We start from the raw sequence: 22,593 nt of genomic DNA, 5'->3' as shown, positions 1-22,593 counted from the left end.
GGCACTCTTATTAACACTTTGGGAAATTTTCATACTCATATTCCAAGAAATGGATTTTATACAAATTTTTAAAACTTAATCGGCGAAGATTGCAAATTTGAAAAAATTGTCGATTATTTCAAAAATTTTTTTCTTAAGAACTAAACGTGATTTTTCAAAACGGCTTTTTGCATTAAAAAGAGGATACTTTAATTAATAATTGATGATATTTCCACAAGGATCCTTCAAGAAATGTATTTTATAGCGAATTTTGAAAATTATCGATTGAAATTGTAACATTGAAAATTTTATCAAAACTTCAAGTATTGTTTTTTCAAAAACTAAAAGTTATTTTTCAAAACGGGTTAGTTCATTGGAAAGAGGGCACCCTTATTAACACTTTGGGAAATTTTCATACTCATATTCCAAGAAATGGATTTTATACGAATTTTTAAAACTTAATCGGCGAAGATTGCAGAATTCGAAAAAATTGTCGATTATTTCAAAAATTTTTTTCTTAAGAACTAAAAGTGATTTTTCAAAACGGTTTTTTGCATTAAAAAGGGGATACTTTAATTAATAATTGGTGATATTTCCACAAAGATCCTTCAAGTAATGAATTCTATAGCGCATTTTGAAAATTATCGTTAAAAATTGCAACATCAAAAATTTTATCAAAACTTCATATATTGTTTTTTCAAAAACTAAAAGTTCTTTTTCAAAACGGGTTGGTTCATTGGAAAGAGGACACTTTTATTAACACATTGGAAAATTTTCATACTCATATTCCAAGAAATGGATTTTATACGAATTTTTAAAACTTAATCGGCGAAGATTGCAAAATTCGAAAAAATTGTCGATTATTTCAAAAATTTTTTTCTTAAGAACTAAAAGTGATTTTTCAAAACGGCTTTTTGCATTAAAAAGAGGATACTTTAATTAATAATTGGTGATATTTCCACAAGGATCCTTCAAGAAATGTATTTTATAGCGAATTTTGAAAATTATCGATTGAAATTGTAACATTGAAAATTTTATCAAAACTTCAAGTATTGTTTTTTCAAAAACTAAAAGTTATTTTTCAAAACGGGTTAGTTCATTGGAAAGAGGGCACCCTTATTAACACTTTGGGAAATTTTCATACTCATATTCCAAGAAATGGATTTTATACGAATTTTTAAAACTTAATCGGCGAGGATTGCAAAATTCGAAAAAATTGTCGATTATTTCAAAAATTTTTTTCTTAAGAACTAAAAATGATTTTTCAAAACGGCTTTTTGCATTAAAAAGAGGATACTTTAATTAATAATTGGTGATATTTCCACAAGGATCCTTCAAGAAATGAATTTTATAGCGAATTTTGAAAATTATCGATTGAAATTGTAACATTGAAAATTTTATCAAAACTTCAAATATTGTTTTTTCAAAAACTAAAAGTTATTTTTCAAAACGGGTTGGTTCATTGGAAAGAGGGCACTCTTATTAACACTTTGAGAAATTTTCATACTCATATTCCAAGAAATGGATTTTATACGAATTTTTAAAACTTAATCGGCGAGGATTGCAAAATTCGAAAAAATTGTCGATTATTTCAAAAATTTTTTTCTTAAGAACTAAAAGTGATTTTTCAAAACGGCTTTTTGCATTAAAAAGAGGATACTTTAATTAATAATTGGTGATATTTCCACAAAGATCCTTCAAGAAATGTATTTTATCAAACTTTAAATATTGTTATCTCAAAAACTAAAAGTTATTATTCAAAACGTGTTTTGTTCATTGGAAAAAGGACACTCTTATTAATACTTTGGGAAATTTTCATACTCATATTCCAAAAAATTGATTTTATACAAATTTTTAAAACTTAATCGGCGAAAATTGAAAAATTCGAAAAAATGTCGATCATTTCAAAAATTTATTTCTCAAAAACTAAAAGCGATTTTTCAAAACGGCTTATTGCATTAAAAAGAGGATACTTTAATTAATATTTTGGGAAATTTTCATACTCAGCTCTATGATCTATTAATTTTAGACCACCTGTATATAAAAAAACATATAAATTATAACCTTACTTTTTTTTCTATTATTCCTGTCAAGGTCAAATTCAAATTTTTCTTTTTTCTATTGGTATTAAAGCTAAATGAATATTATTATTCTGATTTTTAGTAACATTTAGCAACAATTTGATTTCAATTATTTCTTAATAAATATAAAACCAAAAACTAAATTTTCTTTAATAACGAAACTTCACACTTCAAAATGACACATTAACTTAAAAACATGATATAACCAAAATTCCCTGTTAATCATACCAACCGTCACCAAATTTATAAAAATTTGACATTGTCAAAAAAACTTAAAAATCGATATGATGCAAATATAAAAAACGTTTTTTATAAAATTTTAAATTAAATATAATAAATTAATATTAGATAATGAAGACAGTCCAAGAATTTTAAAACAGAATTAATAAATGACGAAATTATTCATCACCTGTGGTTTTAATTTTTCATTAGCGTTTATCCTAATAAGGGCTATAAACAGATTTATAACTCGTTTTTAATTTCCACTTTCGTCCCCGATCAATACTTTTCTTACCCCACGTGGTGGGGAAAACCCGATCAATTTTTCCCTAAAATCAATTCCAAAACAACCATCACAAACCATTTTTAGCTTATAGTGCTGTAACATTTCTTGGTCGAAAATGCCGAAAATTTGGGATTACCTCGGTAAAACCTCCCCGAAGCATCGGAATCTTCAAGATGGTCTCTTTCAGATTGCCTCTCAAACTTGCAATTTATTGGTTCAAGTAAATAACACGAATAACATTAGTTTCGGTGATAACACAACGAATATTTTATCGAATACTTTGGATTCAAGATTTCAAAAATATAAAAGCACCCGCGAAGAAAGCGACCAAGTCGTCGTTTTAATTCCACCGGATAAACCTTCGGGGAGAATTGGAAGATCAAAATCGTTTGGTGGGGGGATTTTAAAACCAAAATTATCTGTAAGATTTCTTCAATTTTTTTCAATTCATCTTTATTATTATTTTTTTTTAATTTAGACAGTTCTTGAAACATCTCCGTTAGGAAACGAGGAAGATGGTGAATTATGGAACCACGGATTTACTCTTCCAGCTAACAACAACGACGGTAGTCCAATTCGAAGAATATCAGGACGAAAAGGGTGGTGTAAACCGTCTTGTATTCCAATATCAATCATTCTTTTATTGATATTCTTGGTCGTTCTCCTCCCTCTTCTTGATCATGGAGCAGAAAAGCAACAAATTAATGCAACCCCAATCGTAAAAGATAAATGTTTACAAGAATGCAGGTAAAAATAGTTAAACAACAATCTAATTTCACCACAAAACGTTTTTTAGCATATCTTTAACTGAAACGATTCCTTTTGGAATGACTTTTGAACATAATCAAAAACTTTACTCTTCCACTCATGAAACATGGTTAAATCTAATAAATTCCGCTGACGATTCCATCAAGATTCTCTCAACTCATTGGGCTTTAAAACAAAAAGATAAATATCCGGATCCTTCCTCGATTCACGGCGAAGAAATTTTTACCTCCTTACTTCAAGCGACACAAGAAAAGTCAATTACAATCAAAATAATACAAAATATACCTTCCAGAAATCAACCGAACATCGATACAGATTACTTATTAAAAAAGAAAGTGGCTTCGGTACGAAATTTGAATTTTCCGCAAATATTAGGCAGAGGAAAATCAAATTCAAAGTTATGGATTATCGATGACGTTCATTTTTATCTCGGTAGTGCCAATTTGGATTGGAGGTCGTTAACTCAAACGAAAGAACTCGGTTTGGTTGGATATAATTGTTCTTGTATCGTTGAGGATTTGAATAAGATTTTCCAGTTGTTTTGGATGATGGGTGAGAAAGATTTTCGACTTCCCGATCAATTTCCAAGTTATTTAAACACAAAGTTTAATGGCACAAATCCTATAGATGTTGATAATTATGAAATTTTTATTGCTGTAAGTACATTTAAAAAAATAGCTATAAAAATAGTATTAATTTATCCTTTTTAGACATCTCCCGATGAATTTTTACCACCGGGTCGAGAAAAAGATCTCGATACGATATTAAATTTGATCCAAAAGACGGAAAATTTCATTTATATCTCAATTATGGATTATTTACCTCTTTCTATTTTCTCACCAACAACCAAATATTGGCCGATTCTTGATGACGCATTAAAAAAATCAGCCATTGATCATCACGTACATATCAAAATGTTAGTTGGTAGTTTTAATCAAACTTGGTTTGCTCAGGAATATTTCTTAAAAGCTTTGGAAGATATTTCCCATTCCGATCCGAAGGTTGATATTGAAGTGGTTCGTTTATAATTTCTTTTTTAATTCTTTTATAATTATGTTGTTATTTTAGAGAAGATTTATAATATCCGGAACTTCAAATCAACTCAAAATTGAGAATGCAAGGGTGAGTAATGGAAATTTTATGGTAACTGAGTCATCAGTGTATGTTGGAACATCCGGATGGACCGGAGATTATTTTATGGATATGTCTTCGATTGGTTTCGTTCTTTTAGAGAATTCTAAAAATAATCGGTCGTTAAGGGAAGATTTGGTTGAATTATTCGAGCGCGATTGGAATTCAAAGTACTCGTTCCCTTTAGATGTTTTACGTTAACATTTTAACATTGTATGCCTTATTTTCTGTGATATGTTGTTTAGAAAGAATGATTCTAATAAATTCGCTTTTTTCTTTTCTATTTTCTTAACAGAAATCATTCTTTTTATCATCTTATAGAGCTAGGTTGGTTCAAATTCGATGCCCGAATAGACTTTACATTACAGTTTCCTGTAAATTATAACTAAAAATTAAAAAAACATATTTCCGATATTTGAAACAAATACATTTTTTGAACTATTTAATTTATATTTGTTTTACAAAAAAGTTGGAATAGATTGCATTATTTCACATTTTTTATTAATATTTAATATTATTATTATATGACTTAATAAATTATTGATAGATGGCGCTCATATATTTTGAAGAGAGATGGCATTAGCGTCTATACTATAATAATTTAATTAAACTAACAATTTTATTATTAATAGTGGGAATGATGAGAGATAGCAATAACAATTATTACCAGTATCATTCTTTTAATTTCAAAATTATAGATTCCAATTCGTGTTATATTTTTAACTTTGTCGCTAACTTCAACTTTTAAAAAGTGAAGTTTGTTCAGAATGACAGATGAAAACGTCATTTTAAAGTGATCGCTAGAGGCCAAAATTGAAAATATCGTAAAACCAGCAAGTGCAATTATCTTGGTTATTATTATAAGTGGAGTATCATAACTAAGACATTATATGGACACTCTTTTACAGAGAATTTCATGACAAAAAAATTTAGGTTTTAGATTTTGAGATGTCATGATAATTTTGGTTTTTTTAAATGGAAACAACCACTGATTATTCACTTATTAAATTCGTTATTTTTTTCTGATTACAAAAATATAGGTTTTGACAGATCTATTTCTTATTATTTTAGAATAAAGCTAAATATAAACTTTTTTCTAGTGTCAAAAAAATTAAATTTACAGTTTCCTGTAAATTATAACTTAAAAATTAAAAAGCATATTTTTGATATTTGAAACAAATAACATTTGTTGAACTATTTAATTTATATTTGTTTTACACAAAAGTTGGAATAGATTGCATTATTTCACATTTTTTATTAATATTTATCAAAAGAATCGACGTCAATGTCATTTCTGGTTATTCTGTGGCAAAACTACATTTAGTAGGCAACCAACATAACATCTCCCTACGAATAAACATATATTTAGTGAATATTGATATATTATTTGAAGAAAAAAATTAATAATAATCAATAATAACATAAACATTTAATCAATCTTAATTTAAATAATCGCATAATTTTAAGTAAATTAAAAACGTTTATTAATTTAATACAATAAAGAGAAACTAGATGGCGCCCATTTCATTTAAAATTTGACATTTTAGCAATCTTAATTTAAACAATCGCATAATTTTAAATAAATTAAATTCGATTATTAATTGTTAAAGGTTTTGTACAAAACGAGGTGCCGTCAACATCAATCGAATCGACGTCAGTGTCATTTCTGATTATTCTGTGGTAAAACTACATTTAATAGGCAACCAACATAACATCTCCCTACGATTAAACATATATTTAATGAATATTGATATATTATAATGAAAAAAATTAATAATGAACAATAATATAAACATTTAATCAATCTTAATTTAGATAATCGCATAATTTTAAATAAATTAAATTCGTTTAACTTAATACAATAAAAGGAAACTAGATGGTTCCTATTTCATTTAAAATTTGACATTTTAGCAATCTTAATTTAAACAATCGATTAATTTTAAATAAAATAAATTCGATTATTAATTGTTAAAGGTTTTGTACAAAACGAGGTGCCGTCAACATCAAACGAATCGACGTCAATGTCATTTCTGATTATGCTGTGTCAAAACTTCATTTAGTAGGCAACAAACATAACACCTACCTATGAATAAACTTATATTTAATGAATATGGATATATATTAAAGAAAAAAATTAATAATAAGAATAATAATATAAACATTTAATCAATCTTAATTTAAATAATCGCATAATTTTAAATAAATTAAATTCGTTTATTAATTTAATACAATAAAACGAAACTAGATGGCTCCTATTTCATTTAAAATTTGACATTTAAGCGTTGTCAAAAACGTCGTAAAGGTTAATTTGAATAAAAACATTTCTTTTATACCGAAATAATGCAAAAAGAGGAAATTTTTGAAAACAGTGTAAGTGATCGGTCGGTTTTATACGCAATTTTTTCAATACGAAGCTTAATCGGAAGTTGTTTAATTTTAATCCGAATTAAGTCGAACTTGGGTTCGAATGAAACAATTTTTAATTTTTAAATCGATTTAAAACGATTAATTCGATAAATTAAAGAAGTTTTTATTAAAAATTCGATTTAAAATCGTTAAGAAATCGTAAAAAAAGCCTTACTTCCGGTTTAACCGGAAGTTGATTAATTTTAATCCGAATTAAGTCGAGTTTGGGCTTAAATGAAACGGTTTTTGATTCTGAATTTAATTTTAGCGATTAATTATTTATTCCAAATTAAAAAATAGAGTATAATGGATGAAATAAAAGAAATAATTTTATGATGTAAATATTTATTAATTCTCACACCTAATAAAACTCCGGTTCGAAAAAAATTATCAATATAAGCTTACTCTGTACGAAATAAGCGAAAAAGCAGAGATTTATTTTATTTGGTGGGCTCGATAGTTTCGCCACCTCTAATTTGGCCCCATCCGATTAAGCGCCAATGTTTTTCAACACGTCTACTCAACGCGATTTTTTCCCCGATTTCCGTACAAACAGGGCTGGTTAAAGAAATCTTGACCAAATCAGCCCTAGTCGCAACAACTCTTCCTCCGGTACTCAACGAACCAATATTAACTAATAATATTTCAGCTTTCGTTAATTTTTGAACTTTAGCTCCTTTTTTATCGCCTTCAGTACGAACTCCAAGCAATCGTTTCAATAAATAATAACTCACCTATAAATTTAAACATAAATTAATTAAAAAAGTACTTATTAAAGGTTGTTCCAACCTCAAGTTCGATGAAAATACTTGGGAGAGCACCAACTGCTCCAAGAACTTGACCTACCAGGCGATCAGCCCTACATAAAGTTGGTTCAATTTTCGTCCCAACACCAATTAATCCACCAGGGACAGCAAATTGTAATTCGTTTTGTTCCGTGTATAAGGAAACAATACGAGAGAAGATTGGTTTGCAAGTTAATTTTCCTTCAGAATCTTTACTTACAAGACCAGGACGAACCTAAATTAATAATCGATTATTTATTTAATTAAAATTAATTAATTTTTAACCTCAATTTCTTGTCCAACTTTGAGAACACCTCTTAAAATACTTCCTCCAGCGACGCCTCCTTTTAAATCGGTAACTTCACAACCCGGTTTATTAACATCAAACGATCGAATAACAATTAATCTTGGTTCCGATGTAAAATCCCTCACGGGGACCGGAATCTTTTTCGTGATATACTCACAAAGTACCTCAATGTTATACTTTAACTGGGCAGAAATTGGAATAATCGGTGCCCCTTCAGCGACCGTACCTTGAACAAATTTAACAATTTGCTCGTGTTGTTCTTTCGCTTGACCCTCTTTCACCAAATCGATTTTATTTTGAAGGATTAAAATGTGTTTGAGTTTCATGATCTCGATAGCCGCTAAATGCTCGCTAGTTTGTGGTTGGGGGCACGATTCATTTCCAGCTATTAAGAGGAGGGCGGCGTCCATAACCGCGGCTCCGTTCAACATCGTTGCCATAAGAATGTCGTGACCGGGACAATCAACAAAACTAACATGTCGTACTAATTGGAAACGACCTGTACATGCAGCACGAAGACACGGGAAAGAGTCGTCTTTTGAAGAGCCACCGGAAATGTAACACGCAGGTCGAGGACATTTCGGATTGTCGCATTTATAGATTTTTGCGTTTGCGTAACCTAAAAGCAAAAATTAATAATAATAATTAAGAATTAAATGTAATTGTTTAAGGGCCGATTGTACAATATAATGATTATTATTCATTTTATTTATTTTTTGGTCCTAAAATGTTCAAAATGACCCAAGAAACACGATAAGTACACTCAATTCAAATTTGGCAGAAGCAAAAAAAATTACACAACTTCAAAGAGTAACCCTAAATTAGCAATTTTAAATTTTTGCAAAGATTTTGCTTCTAGAATATGTAAAATATCCTTGATCACACGACTAATACACACATTTCAATTTTGGCAGAGTCAAAATACTTGATCCCTTAACTTCTAAATTGGCAACTTTAATTCTTTTATTTATTTTTTGTGCCTAAAATGTTCAAAATGACCCAAGGAACACGATAAGTACACGCAATTCCAATTTGGCAGTTGCAAAAAAAAATTACGCGATTTGCAAAAAGTTATTTTATTAGCTCTAAATTTGAAATTGTCATTTTTGAGCATTTTTTGTTTCTAGAATTTGTAAAATGTTCTTAGTAACACGATTAATACACACATTTCAATTGTGGCAATGACAAAAATGCAGAGTGTTCAATAATGATAGCAAGGTGTTTGAATTTACCACTTTTTCGTTTAATTTTTTGCCTTGTAAGAAACCATAGTTTTTGGATCATCAAAACAAAATATGCTTTGATTTCTCGTTTGTTCTTTTTAGAGTACCTACAATGGTGAGTTTGTAGGGGTCCTCTTAGAGTCAGGTTGCCCAATGATACAAAGTTGAACCAGTTGTCAACTGTTATATTGCGATTGGATTATATTGGCTTGAGGCAAACCTTCTGTCCAACGTTTTACTTGTGTAAGAAATGGCATCAACTTTAGCTTTTTATCCTAAAATAACATCGTCTTCGAAATGAAAGCAACTGCTCATCAATTATTACATCTTATAGGAGCAAAGTTGTCAGCTTCTCTCCTATCAGCTCTAGTGTTATAATCATCGAACCATAATCAAAACGATCGCAGCTCATGGTGACGTGGTATCTATGGTACTATGGTATCTTGCTGACGAAAATTTCTATCGGCATTATTTTGTTTTTTGCAATATCAGTATTATATGAATAATATTTCTGCCTATCGATGATCTGTTGCTAGCAACCGTTTGTCAAACAATGTCCATTTTTCCCTCTGACAGTGAGACTAATTTTATCACAAACCACTACGTGTGGATCAAAAACAACAAGATTAACGTCACCAGTCTTCTTCTCCTTCCTAACTGGCGATAGAGGTTCTTCTTCATCCATACTTGAAACGTTTGAACAATTAAAACTAGAATTAACAATTCAAATTAATCGTTAAAATTAAATTCAGAATCAAAAATCGTTTCATTTGAGCCCAAACTCGACTTAATTCCGATTAAAGTTAATCAACTTCCGGTTAAACCGGAAGTAATGCTCTTTTTACCGTTTATTAACGATTTTAAATCGAATTTTTAATAAAAACTTCTTTAATTTGTGGAATTAATCGTTTTAAATCGATTTAAAAATTAAAAATTATTTCATTCGAGCCCAAATTCGTGTTAAAATTATCCAACTTCCGATTAAACCGGAAGTAACGGAAAAATAATTCAAATTAATCGCTAAAATTAAATCCAGAATCAAAAATCGTTTCATTTGAGCCCAAACTCGACTTAATTCGGATTAAAATTAATCAACTTCCGGTTAAACCGGAAGTAAGGCTCTTTTTACCATTTATTAACGATTTTAAATCGAATTTTTAACAAAAACTCCTATAATTTATCGAATTAATCGTTTTAAATCGATTTAAAAATTAAAAATGATTTCATTCGAGCCAAAATTCGATTTAATTCGGATTAAAATTAGCCAACTTCCAATTAAACCGGAAGTAACGGAATAATAATCCAAATTAGTCGCTAAAATTAAATTCAGAATCAAAAATCGTTTCATTTGAGCCCAAACTCGACATAATTCGGATTAAAATTAATCAACTTCCGGTTAAACCGGAAATAAGATTCTTTTCACCATTTATTAACGATTTTAAATCGAATTTTTAATAAAAACTTCTTTAATTTGTGGAATTATTCGTTTTAAATCGATTTAAAAATTAAAAATCATTTTATTCGAGCCCAAATTCGACTTAATTCGGATTAAAATTAACCAACCTCCGATTAAACCGGAAGTAACGGAATAATAATTCAAATTAATCGCTAAAATTAAATTCAGAATCAAAAATCGTTTCATTTGAGCCCAAACTCGACATAATTCGGATTAAAATTAATCAACTTCCGGTTGAACCGGAAGTAAGGCTCTTTTTATCATTTATTAACGATTTTATATCGAATTTTTAATAAAAACTTCTTTAATTTGTGGAATTAATTGTTTTAAATCGATTTAAAAATTAAAAATTCTCTCATTCGAGCCAAAATTCGATTTAATTCGGATTAAAATTAGCCAACTTAAGATTAAACCGGAAGTTGCGGAATAATAATTCAAATTAATCGTTAAAATTAAATTCAGAATCAAAAATCGTTTCATTTGAGCCCAAACTCGACTTAATTCGGATTAAAATTAATCAACTTCCGGTTAAACCGGAAGTAAGGTTTTTTTACGATTTATTAACGATTTTAAATCGAATTTTTAATGAAAACTTCTTTATCTTGTGGAATTAATCGTTTTAAATCGATTTAAAAATTAAAAATCATTTTATTCGAACCCAAATTCGACTTAATTCGGGTTAAAATTAACCAACTTCCGATTACACCGGAAGTAGCGGAATAATAATTCAAATTAATTGCTAAAATTAAATTTAGAATCAAAAATCGTTTCATTTGAGCCCAAACTCGACTTAATTCGGACTAAAATTAATCAACTTCCGGTTAAACCGGAAGTAAGGCTCTTTTTACCATTTATTAATGACTTTAAATCGAATTTTTAATAAAAACTTCTTTAATTTGTGGAATTAATCGTTTTAAATCGATTTAAAAATTAAAAATTATTTCATTCGAGCCCAAATTCGACTTAATTCGGATTAAAATTAGCCAACTTCCGATTAAACCGGAAATAACGCAATAATAATTCAAATTAATCGCTATAATTAAATTCAGAATCAAAAATCGTTTCATTTGAGTCCAAACTCGACATAATTCGGATTAAAATTAATCAACTTCCGGTTGAACCGGAAGTAAGGCTCTTTTTACCATTTATTAACGATTTTATATCGAATTTTTAATAAAAACTTCTTTAATTTGTGGAATTAATTGTTTTAAATCGATTTAAAAATTAAAAATTCTCTCATTCGAGCCAAAATTCGATTTAATTCGGATTAAAATTAGCCAACTTAAGATTAAACCGGAAGTTGCGGAATAATAATTCAAATTAATCGTTAAAATTAAATTCAGAATCAAAAATCGTTTCATTTGAGCCCAAACTCGACATAATTCGGATTAAAATTAATCAACTTCCGGTTAAACCGGAAATAAGATTCTTTTCACCATTTATTAACGATTTTAAATCGAATTTTTAATAAAAACTTCTTTAATTTGTGGAATTATTCGTTTTAAATCGATTTAAAAATTAAAAATCATTTTATTCGAGCCCAAATTCGACTTAATTCGGATTAAAATTAACCAACCTCCGATTAAACCGGAAGTAACGGAATAATAATTCAAATTAATCGCTAAAATTAAATTCAGAATCAAAAATCGTTTCATTTGAGCCCAAACTCGACATAATTCGGATTAAAATTAATCAACTTCCGGTTGAACCGGAAGTAAGGCTCTTTTTATCATTTATTAACGATTTTATATCGAATTTTTAATAAAAACTTCTTTAATTTGTGGAATTAATTGTTTTAAATCGATTTAAAAATTAAAAATTCTCTCATTCGAGCCAAAATTCGATTTAATTCGGATTAAAATTAGCCAACTTAAGATTAAACCGGAAGTTGCGGAATAATAATTCAAATTAATCGTTAAAATTAAATTCAGAATCAAAAATCGTTTCATTTGAGCCCAAACTCGACTTAATTCGGATTAAAATTAATCAACTTCCGGTTAAACCGGAAGTAAGGTTTTTTTACGATTTATTAACGATTTTAAATCGAATTTTTAATGAAAACTTCTTTATCTTGTGGAATTAATCGTTTTAAATCGATTTAAAAATTAAAAATCATTTTATTCGAACCCAAATTCGACTTAATTCGGGTTAAAATTAACCAACTTCCGATTACACCGGAAGTAGCGGAATAATAATTCAAATTAATTGCTAAAATTAAATTTAGAATCAAAAATCGTTTCATTTGAGCCCAAACTCGACTTAATTCGGACTAAAATTAATCAACTTCCGGTTAAACCGGAAGTAAGGCTCTTTTTACCATTTATTAATGACTTTAAATCGAATTTTTAATAAAAACTTCTTTAATTTGTGGAATTAATCGTTTTAAATCGATTTAAAAATTAAAAATTATTTCATTCGAGCCCAAATTCGACTTAATTCGGATTAAAATTAGCCAACTTCCGATTAAACCGGAAATAACGCAATAATAATTCAAATTAATCGCTATAATTAAATTCAGAATCAAAAATCGTTTCATTTGAGTCCAAACTCGACATAATTCGGATTAAAATTAATCAACTTCCGGTTGAACCGGAAGTAAGGCTCTTTTTACCATTTATTAACGATTTTATATCGAATTTTTAATAAAAACTTCTTTAATTTGTGGAATTAATTGTTTTAAATCGATTTAAAAATTAAAAATTCTCTCATTCGAGCCAAAATTCGATTTAATTCGGATTAAAATTAGCCAACTTAAGATTAAACCGGAAGTTGCGGAATAATAATTCAAATTAATCGTTAAAATTAAATTCAGAATCAAAAATCGTTTCATTTGAGCCCAAACTCGACTTAATTCGGATTAAAATTAATCAACTTCCGGTTAAACCGGAAGTAAGGCTTTTTTTACCATTTATTAATGATTTTAAATCGAATTTTTAATAAAAACTTCTTGAATTTGTGGAATTAATCGTTTTAAATCGATTTAAAAATTATTTTATTCGAGCCTAAATTCGGGTTAAAATTATTCAACTTCCGATTAAACCGGAAGTAATGGAATAATAATTCAAATTAATCGCTAAAATTAAATTCAGAATCAAAAATCGTTTCATTTGAGCCCAAACTCGACTTAATTCGGATTAAAATTAATCAACTTCCGGTTAAACCGGAAGTAAGGCTTTTTTTACCATTTATTAATGATTTTAAATCGAATTTTTAATAAAAACTTCTTGAATTTGTGGAATTAATCGTTTTAAATCGATTTAAAAATTATTTTATTCGAGCCTAAATTCGGGTTAAAATTATTCAACTTCCGATTAAACCGGAAGTAATGGAATAATAATTCAAATTAATCGCTAAAATTAAATTCAGAATCAAAAATCGTTTCATTTGAGCCCAAACTCGACTTAATTCGGATTAAAATTAATCAACTTCCGGTTAAACCGGAAGTAAGGCTTTTTTTACGATTTATTAACGATTTTAAATCGAATTTTTAATAAAAACTTCTTTAATTTATCGAATTAATCGTTTTAAATCGATTTAAAAATTAAAAATCTTTTCATTCGAGCCCAAATTCGACTTGATTCGGATTAAAATTAATCAACTTCCGGTTAGACCGGAAATAAAATTCTTTTTACCATTTATTGACGATTTTAAATCAAATTTTTAATAAAAACTTTCTTAATTTGTGGAATTAATCGTTTTAAATCGATTTAAAAATTAAAAATCATTTTATTCGAGCCCAAATTCGACTTAATCCGGGTTAAAATTAACCAACTTCCGATTAAACCGGAAGTAATGGAATAATAATTCAAATTAATCGTTAAAATTAAATTCAGAATCAAAAATCGTTTCATTTGAGCCCAAACTCGACTTAATTCGGATTAAAATTAATCAACTTCCGGTTGAACCGGAAGTAAGGCTTTTTTTACCATTTATTAACGGTTTTAAATCGAATTTTTAATAAAAACTTCTTTAATTTGTGGAATTAATCGTTTTAAATCGATTTAAAAGTTAAAAATTATTTCATTCGAGCCCAAATTCGACTTAATTCGAGTTAAAATTAGCCAACTTCCGATTAAACCGGAAGTAATGGAATAATAATTCAAATTAATCACTATAATTAAATTCAGAATCAAAAATCGTTTCATTTGAGCCCAAAATCGACTTAATTCGGATTAAAATTAATCAACTTCCAGTTAAACCGGAAGTAAGGCTCTTTTTACTATTTATTAACGATTTTAAGTCGAATTTATAATAAAAACTTTTTTATCTTGTGGAATTAATCGTTTTAAATCGATTTAAAAATTAAAAATTATTTCATTCGAGCCCAAATTCGATTTAATTCGGATTAAAATTAACCAACTTTCGATTAAACCGGAAGTAACGGAATAATAATTCAAATTAATAGTTAAAATTAAATTCAGAATCAAAACTCGTTTCATTTGAGCCCAAACTCGACTTAATTCGGATTAAAATTAATCAACTTCCGGTTAAACCGGAAGTAAGGCTTTTTTTACCATTTATTAACGATTTTAAATCGAATTTTTAATAAAAACTTCTTTAATTTATGGAATTAATCGTTTTAAATCGATTTAAAAATTAAAAATCATTTTATTCAAGCTCAAATTCGACTTAATTCGGATTAAAATTAGCCAATTTCCGATTAAACCGGAAGCAACGGAATAATAATTCAAATTAATCGCTAAAATTAAATTTAGAATCAAAAATCGTTTAATTTGAGCCCAAACTCGACTTAATTCGGATTAAAATTAATCAACTTCCGGATAATCCGGAAGTAAGGCTCTTTTTAGCATTTATTAACGATTTTAAATCAAATTTTTAATAAAGATTTCTTTAATTTATCGAATTAATCGTTTTAAATCGATTTAAAAATCGTTTCATTCGAACCTAAATTCGACTTAAAATTAACCAACTTCCGATTAAACCGGAAGTAGCGGAATAATAATTCAAATTAATCGCTAAAATTAAATTCGGATTCAAAAATCGTTTCATTTAAGCCCAAACTCGACTTAATTCGGATTAAAATTAATCAACTTCCGGTTAAACCGGAAGTAAGGCTTTTTTTTACCATTTATTAACGATTTTAAATCGAATTTTTAATAAAAACTTCTTTAATTTGTGGAATTAATCGTTTTAAATCGATTTAAAAATTAAAAATCATTTTATTCGAGCCCAAATTCGATTTAATTCGGATTAAAATTAACCAACTTTCGATTAAACCGGAAGTAGCGGAATAATAATTCAAATTAATCGCTAAAACTAAATTCAAAATCAAAAATCGTTTAATTTGAGCCCAAACTCGACTTAATTCGGATTAAAATTAATCAACTTCCGGTTAAACCGGAAGTAAGGCTTTTCTTACCATTTATTAACGATTTTAAATCGAATTTTTAATAAAAACTCCTTTAATTTATCGAATTAATCATTTTAAATCGATTTGAAAATTAAAACCGGCAGTAAGTACCTTTTTTTACGATTATTATGCTAAACTATTCAAAAGTGACTGAAAATTTCTATCGGCATTATTCTGTTTTTTGCAGTATCAGTGTTATATGAATAATATTTCTGCCTATTGATGATCTGTTGCTAGCAGTCGTTAGCTTGTTCGTCCAACAATGTCCATTTTTCTCTCTGTGACTAATTTTATCACAAACCATTAGGTGTGGATCAGAAATAAGAGAGGTAGAGGTTCTTCTTCATCCATACTTGAAACGTTTGACAGCTCTAAGTCTTAATAATTATTATTGTTATTATTATCAAGGTCGTAGTGACGATATATCACATGATCTACTACATCATCCGATCCAAAATCGTTGTCAGATTTATCACTTTCACTCTGTAGTATTTTTTAATTTTACTTTTAGTTATTTTCAGCGCTAGATTGTAATTTTTATTAAGCTATGTCAAAATGATTCAAATTTCAAAGTTTAAACGTCAATGTGACACAAATTCAACGTTACCAACTGTAACCAACTTCACAACAATTTGTCAAAATTAAATGTCAATTTTATGAAACGTCATGTTTTTTTTACGAAAATTAGGACATATCGAGAAAAACACGTAAAACAGCGAATATCTTTCATCATACCGGTAAGTTAATTACTCAGATAGTTATCAGGTCGATTTATTGGTGTATTGTACATCCGGCCCTAAGTGAGGTTAAAAAAATCTTTTGTTGTATTGTACATAATATATTTTAAAAGATATCGAAATTACAAATTAAACATAAAACTTAAAAAAGTTAAAAACTTTAAAAGTTCTTATTATAATTTAATTTTAAAATAAATTCAAAATACACATAAAAACATAACCTCAAATTATTTTGACACATAACCTATAAAAACGACACGACTATTAAAAAAAAATTAATTTACACATTAAAACTAACAAAACAAATATTTCCTACACTTCTTAGCGTTACATTTGCACAAAATCTTCTTCATATTAGCCAAGTTTTCTTCAATCACCTTCTGTCGATTCGGCGATTTAGGATCGCCGTTGTTCATGCGATAATCGAAGGTTAATTCTTGATTTTTCGCGATCGATCTCAAAGCGAACAACCCTAATCGCGGCAAATTCGGATCTAAACAATCGACCCAAACGGCCCAAACCCCGATGTTCGGTTCGCACGAATGATTTATAAAATGAGAGACGTTTCCGAATTTCGCGGCGTCCACGGTGTAGGGATTATCCGATGAGTTATAATCTAAATCGAATAAGTAAGTTCTTCCCCGAGAATCGTAAATTTTCCCTCTCTTTTCGGCTTCATCGTGCGATATAACCTCCCCGACGTATTCGCAAATAAACTCACCTCGAGTGATATTTTTTAAAGTTTTAACTCCCCAACCGCAACCGGTATTAGTTCGAAATATAGCTAAAGGGACGTGACGACCGTGTTGTAACACTCGATTGTTACAATTTGAGTCACAATCACAATTATTGTTGCATTCGTAAATGGGGCAACCCGGTGGCATATTCATTCTTTTAAATTTGTATTGAAAATAGTGCTTTTTTTCGATGTGAACTCCACAACAATTAATGCTGTTTCCATTACACGGGTTACAACTACATTTTCGTTTAATTTTCGTTAATGGGGTTATCCCATTCGAGAAAATTCTCGAATTAATGTATTGAAAATCTTTTGGGGGGTATTCTAAATCAACGTCGTTTTCGATTTTAATTAAAGCCGGTTCGTTCGCTATCGCATTAATTTGATTTTCCCAAGATTTTAATAATTCTAACTGTTTAGTACGTCTTTCCATCGCTAAAAAGTGATAAAGTGCTACTTTTTGTTCGTTAAAGTTTGATTTATTTTTGTGTAAAACGTTTAATAAGACTTTACTTGATGCGATTTGGTCGGGGACGTTTGCAATTCCGTTTTTGGCGATGAAATGAAGCATTGATCGTTTCGGATCCAACAAATTTAGCATGGTGCTTAATTTGTTGTAATTTTCTTTGATGTGGGAACATAAAAAGGATTTTAGAATGTTCGGGGCGTGTTCTAAATGCTCAATCGGCTCCCAAGTACTCAAGTTTACATCGAATCCTTCCCATTTTACCAAAAATTCGTGATGATTATTCTTAAATCGGTGTTGTAGTATTTCTTCAACCACATATTCTCTTGCAAAAACTGATTTGGTGCTATTTTTAATTTTCCTTTTTTTCGATCTAGTTTCATCGTACTCTTTTTCTTCGTCATCTCGTTTACGTTTACCATTACAACTTATACCATTGTACGTTCCACTCAATCGACGCCCGTTCTTGTTATTTTGGTGGTTTTCTTTGCCGTGCAAGAATCCATTCCGTCTCGTTGATTCAACACTCTTCCGCGGCATGATTACTTGTCCGTTTTCATCAAACTGCAACCTCTCTGCAAGATCGTAATCCGCAAAGAAAACAAAAAAAAACTAAGTATAAGATTCTTATTTATAATTTGTGTTTATTTTTAAATTTACATTTGTAAAATACTAAATCATTAAATTAATTAAGAGATTTAATTGCAAAAAAGATTAAAATTATTGAAAAATTTTAATGGTTAAATGAAAAGGGGTACTTTTAAAAACTATGAAGTGGATGCAGTTTGATGGGACAAGAATCAATAAATAATCACAGTAATAAACATAATTTGATCACTTCTTCACACAAAACTCACTTGTATTAAAGCACTTCATAGGAAATAATTGGATTTTTAAATCGGCTTTAATTTTATTAAAAATAATTGGAAAAATTCAATGAATCATCATGTGGCTTAAAAATCGACGATTTTTTTTTAATCAATTTGAAATGACCCAAATTAATCGCTAAAATTAAATTCAGAATTAAAAACCGTTTTATTTGAGCCCAAACTCGATTTAATTCGGATTAAAATTAACCAACTTCCGGTTAAACCGGAAGTAGCGGAATAATAATTCAAATTAATCGTTAAAATTAAATTCAGAATCAAAAATCGTTTAATTTGAGCCCAAACTCGACTTAATTCGGATTAAAATTAATCAACTTCCGGTTAAACCGGAAGTAAGGTTTTTTTTACGATTTATTAACGATTTTAAATCGAATTTTTAATAAAAACTTCTTTATTTATCGAATTAATCGTTATAAATCGATTTAAAAATTAAAAATCCTTTCATTCGAGTCCAAATTCGGCTTAAAATTAACAAACTTCCGGTTAAACCGGAAGTAACGGAATAATAATTCAAATTAATCGCTAAAATTAAATTTAGAATCAAAAATCGTTTCATTTGAGCCCAAACTCGACTTAATTCGGACTAAAATTAATCAACTTCCGGTTAAACCGGAAGTAAGGCTTTTTTTACGATTTATTAACGATTTTAAATCGAATTTTTAATAAAAAGTTGTTTAATTTATCGAATTAATCGTTTTAAATCGATTTAAAAATAAAAATCGTTTCATTCGAGCCCAAATTCGACTTAATTCGGATTAAAATTAACTAACTTTCGATTAAACCGAAAATAGCAGAATAATAATTCAAATTAATCGTTAAAATTAAATTTAGATTCAAAAATCGTTTCATTTGAGCCCAAACTCGACTTAATTCGGATTAAAATTAATCAACTTCCGGTTAAACCGGAAGTAAGGCTTTTTTTTATGGTTTATTAACGATTTTAAAGCAAATTTTTAATAAAAACTTCTTTAATTTATCGAATTAATCGTTTTAAATCAATTTAAAAATTAAAAATCGTCTCATTCGAGCCCAAATTCGGATTAAAATTAACCAACTTCCGATTAAACCGGAAGTAGCGGAATAATAATTCAAATTAATCGTTAAAATTAAATTCAGAATCAAAAATCGTTTCATTTGAGCCCAAACTCGACTTAATTCTAATTAAAATTAACCAACTTCCGGTTAAACCGGAAGTAAGGCTTTTTTTACGATTTATTAACGATTTTAAATCGAATTTTTAATAAAAACTTCTTTAATTTATCGAATTAATCATTTTAAATCGATTTAAAAATAAAAATCGTTTCATTTGAGCCCAAATTCGTCTTAATTCGGATCAAAATTAACCAACTTCCGGTTAAACCGGAAGTAACGGAATAATAATTCAAATTAATCGCTAAAATTAAATTTAGAATCAAAAATCGTTTCATTTGAGCCCAAACTCAACTTAATTCGGACTAAAATTAATCAACTTCCGGTTAAACCGGAAGTAAGGCTTTTTTTACGATTAATTAACGATTTTAAATCGAATGATTAATAAAAACTTCTTTAATTCATCGAATTAATCGTTTTAAATCGATTTAAAAATTGAAAATTCTTTCATTCGAGCCCAAATTCGACTTAATTCGGATTAAAATTAACCAACTTCCGCTTAAACCGGAAGTAATGGAATAAGAATTCAATTTAATCGCTAAAATTAAATTCAGAATCAAAAATCGTTTCATTTGAGGCCAAACTCGACTTAATTCGGATTAAAATTAATCAACTTCCGGTTAAACCGGAAGTAAGGCTTTCTTTACGATATATTAACGATTTTAAATCGAATTTTTAATAAAAACTTCTTTAATTTATCGAATTAATCATTTTAAATCGATTTAAAAATAAAAATCGTTTCATTTGAGCCCAAATTCGTCTTAATTCGGATCAAAATTAACCAACTTCCGGTTAAACCGGAAGTAACGGAATAATAATTCAAATTAATCGCTAAAATTAAACTTAGAATCAAAAATCGTTTCATTTGAGCCCAAACTCTACTTAATTCGGACTAAAATTAATCAACTTCCGGTTTTTGGTAAATTAAAACATTTTTATCTCAAAAACTAAGAAATATTTTCAAAAACGGTTTGGACCACTAAATAGGGAAAGCTTTCTTTTATCTACTCAATAAGTTTCGAATCAATTCATAAATAAATCGATTTTACATGAATTTTTAAAGTTGAAAGGAAGTAAGGCTTTTTTTACGATTTATTAACGATTTTAAATCGAATTTTTAATAAAAACTTATTTAATTTATCAAATTAATCATTTTAAATCGATTTAAAAATAAAAATCGTTTCATTTGAGTCCAAATTCGACTTAATTTGGATTAAAATTAACCAAGTAGTAATTAACCCAGTATATAGTCTTCTGAAAGCATTAAATAGTCTTTGCCAACAATATCTAGCTTTCTCCAAGCAATTAGTAATCTTTCTAATAATATTTAGCATTCTGAAATTAATTCATAGTCTTATGGAAACAGTACTTTGTCTTTAAAGGCAGATAATAGTTTCTCCCAGCAGTATTTAGTCTTCTCCAAGCAGGTTGTAATCTTTTCTAATAGTGTATAGCTCTCTGAAAGTAGTAAGTAGTCTTATGTAGTTGTTTATTAGCACAATCTAGTTTTCTCCAAGCAGATTTTAGAAGCAGTTTCGAAGAGCATATCTTTTTTCCAAACAATTATTGAAGTCTTTGAAAGCAATAAGTAATCTTGGAAGCCTGTCCAACTGGGTCAAAACCTTTAACAGCAGTGTTTAGCATTCTGGAAGCAATAGGTATTATTTAGAAAACAGTGTCTAGTCTTTTCCAATTAAGTTGTAGCCTTTTTCTGCATTATCTAGCATTTTAGAAGCAGTTTTTAGTGTTTTACTAGCAGTATTTAATCTTCTGATACCAATAATTAATCTTTTGCCAGGAGTATTTAGAATTCAGGAACCAATAGGTTAAAAAGGGCACCATCTTTAGTTTATAAATGGTAAAATGTCCTTGATTTTAATTGTTGTGCTTCGAAAACCTAAGAAACAATCGTATTTCACCCAAAAATATGGGTTTTAACCAAATGTGCTGCAAAAATATATGGCCAATGACGTTACATGGACACTTTAAAGTAATTTTTTGGTTAACCTGTCTTTTTGGGTCATTTCACATTGATTAAAAAAAAATTTTAAGCCACATGATGATTCTAGAATTATACCAAATAAATAAGCTTTGAAATAAACTCACCTAATTTAATAGTGATATTACGCTCAAGTTCATTTTTAAACCTAACCGTTTGTACCCCCGATATTGCTTTAACAACAGTGCTTTTTCCATGGGCTACATGCCCAATGGTCCCCATATTTATCGTTGCTTGTCTGCTAATAACCTCCGGCGAAAGCGCAGTTAGCTTCGTTACATCCTACAAAAAATTATATCATTTTAATACGTGTAACAAACATACGCGTGGATTTTTTAGGTTAGGATTTTAAAGTTTTTACGGGGCGGCTATTTGATGAATTAACCGCGTTTTTCGGGGTAAATAATAACCGATTTACTTACTAGTTTTGATAAATCTTGTTTATAAAGGTTGGGTTGCCCCGTTGTAACTCCTAAACCTTCCGGAGACGCCATCGTTTTTTGGTTAAAAAGGCGGAAAGCTTGAACTGTAACTGTCAGAATGGTACCATCTCAAAAAAAATAAAGTCACTAAAAATAATAATCGATTTAAGTGTTTCGATTGA

The 22,593-nt window shown here is 28.7% G+C and overlaps 2 protein-coding genes across 3 annotated transcripts; one reads left to right on the top strand and one right to left on the bottom strand.

Annotated features, from left to right (window-relative positions):
• The first annotated feature begins 1,853 nt into the window (after positions 1 to 1,853).
• Positions 1,854 to 4,745, top strand: LOC111417268 (5'-3' exonuclease PLD3-like). Its single transcript, XM_023049493.2, has 5 exons — positions 1,854 to 2,986; positions 3,044 to 3,312; positions 3,362 to 3,989; positions 4,044 to 4,349; positions 4,402 to 4,745. The coding sequence occupies exons 1-5, from the start codon at positions 2,681 to 2,683 to the stop codon at positions 4,663 to 4,665; spliced, it is 1,773 nt and encodes a 590-aa protein (XP_022905261.2). The 5' UTR covers positions 1,854 to 2,680; the 3' UTR covers positions 4,666 to 4,745.
• Positions 4,746 to 7,198: 2,453 nt separating this feature from the next.
• LOC111417259 (eukaryotic translation initiation factor 2 subunit 3, X-linked-like) lies at positions 7,199 to 22,537 on the bottom strand. Of its 2 annotated transcripts, XM_023049487.2 has the most exons (5): positions 22,412 to 22,537; positions 22,097 to 22,271; positions 7,941 to 8,581; positions 7,660 to 7,890; positions 7,199 to 7,604 (listed from the first exon to the last, which is right to left on the bottom strand). In XM_023049487.2, the coding sequence occupies exons 1-5, from the start codon at positions 22,481 to 22,483 to the stop codon at positions 7,311 to 7,313; spliced, it is 1,413 nt and encodes a 470-aa protein (XP_022905255.1). In that variant the 5' UTR covers positions 22,484 to 22,537; the 3' UTR covers positions 7,199 to 7,310. The 2 variants fall into 2 exon arrangements, with proteins under 2 accessions (XP_022905255.1, XP_022905254.1); XM_023049486.2 differs by lacking the exons at positions 7,199 to 7,604; positions 7,660 to 7,890; positions 7,941 to 8,581 and adding an exon at positions 16,340 to 18,529 and having other exon boundaries at positions 22,412 to 22,533.
• Between the last annotated feature and the right edge of the window lie 56 nt (positions 22,538 to 22,593).

The sequence above is a fragment of the Onthophagus taurus genome, chromosome 3 (genome assembly GCF_036711975.1).
Source record: "Onthophagus taurus isolate NC chromosome 3, IU_Otau_3.0, whole genome shotgun sequence".
Taxonomy (NCBI): Eukaryota; Metazoa; Arthropoda; class Insecta; order Coleoptera; family Scarabaeidae; genus Onthophagus; species Onthophagus taurus.
Note: the sequence above shows the minus strand (reverse complement) of the source record. Positions and strands in the feature narration are given on the sequence as shown.

Excerpts from the sequence above, each read along its gene's own strand:
- LOC111417268 (XM_023049493.2), top strand. The coding sequence starts at position 2,681 with ATGCCGAAAATTTGGGATTACCTCGGTAAAACCTCCCCGAAGCATCGG. Across the intron at positions 3,313-3,361 it reads AAATGTTTACAAGAATGCAG|CATATCTTTAACTGAAACGA; the intron begins GTAAAAATAGTT and ends AACGTTTTTTAG. Across the intron at positions 3,990-4,043 it reads ATTATGAAATTTTTATTGCT|ACATCTCCCGATGAATTTTT; the intron begins GTAAGTACATTT and ends TATCCTTTTTAG.
- LOC111417259 (XM_023049486.2), bottom strand. The coding sequence starts at position 22,483 with ATGGCGTCTCCGGAAGGTTTAGGAGTTACAACGGGGCAACCCAACCTT. Across the intron at positions 22,272-22,411 it reads AACAAGATTTATCAAAACTA|GATGTAACGAAGCTAACTGC; the intron begins GTAAGTAAATCG and ends AATTTTTTGTAG. Across the intron at positions 18,530-22,096 it reads TAATATCACTATTAAATTAG|AGAGGTTGCAGTTTGATGAA; the intron begins GTGAGTTTATTT and ends ACGATCTTGCAG.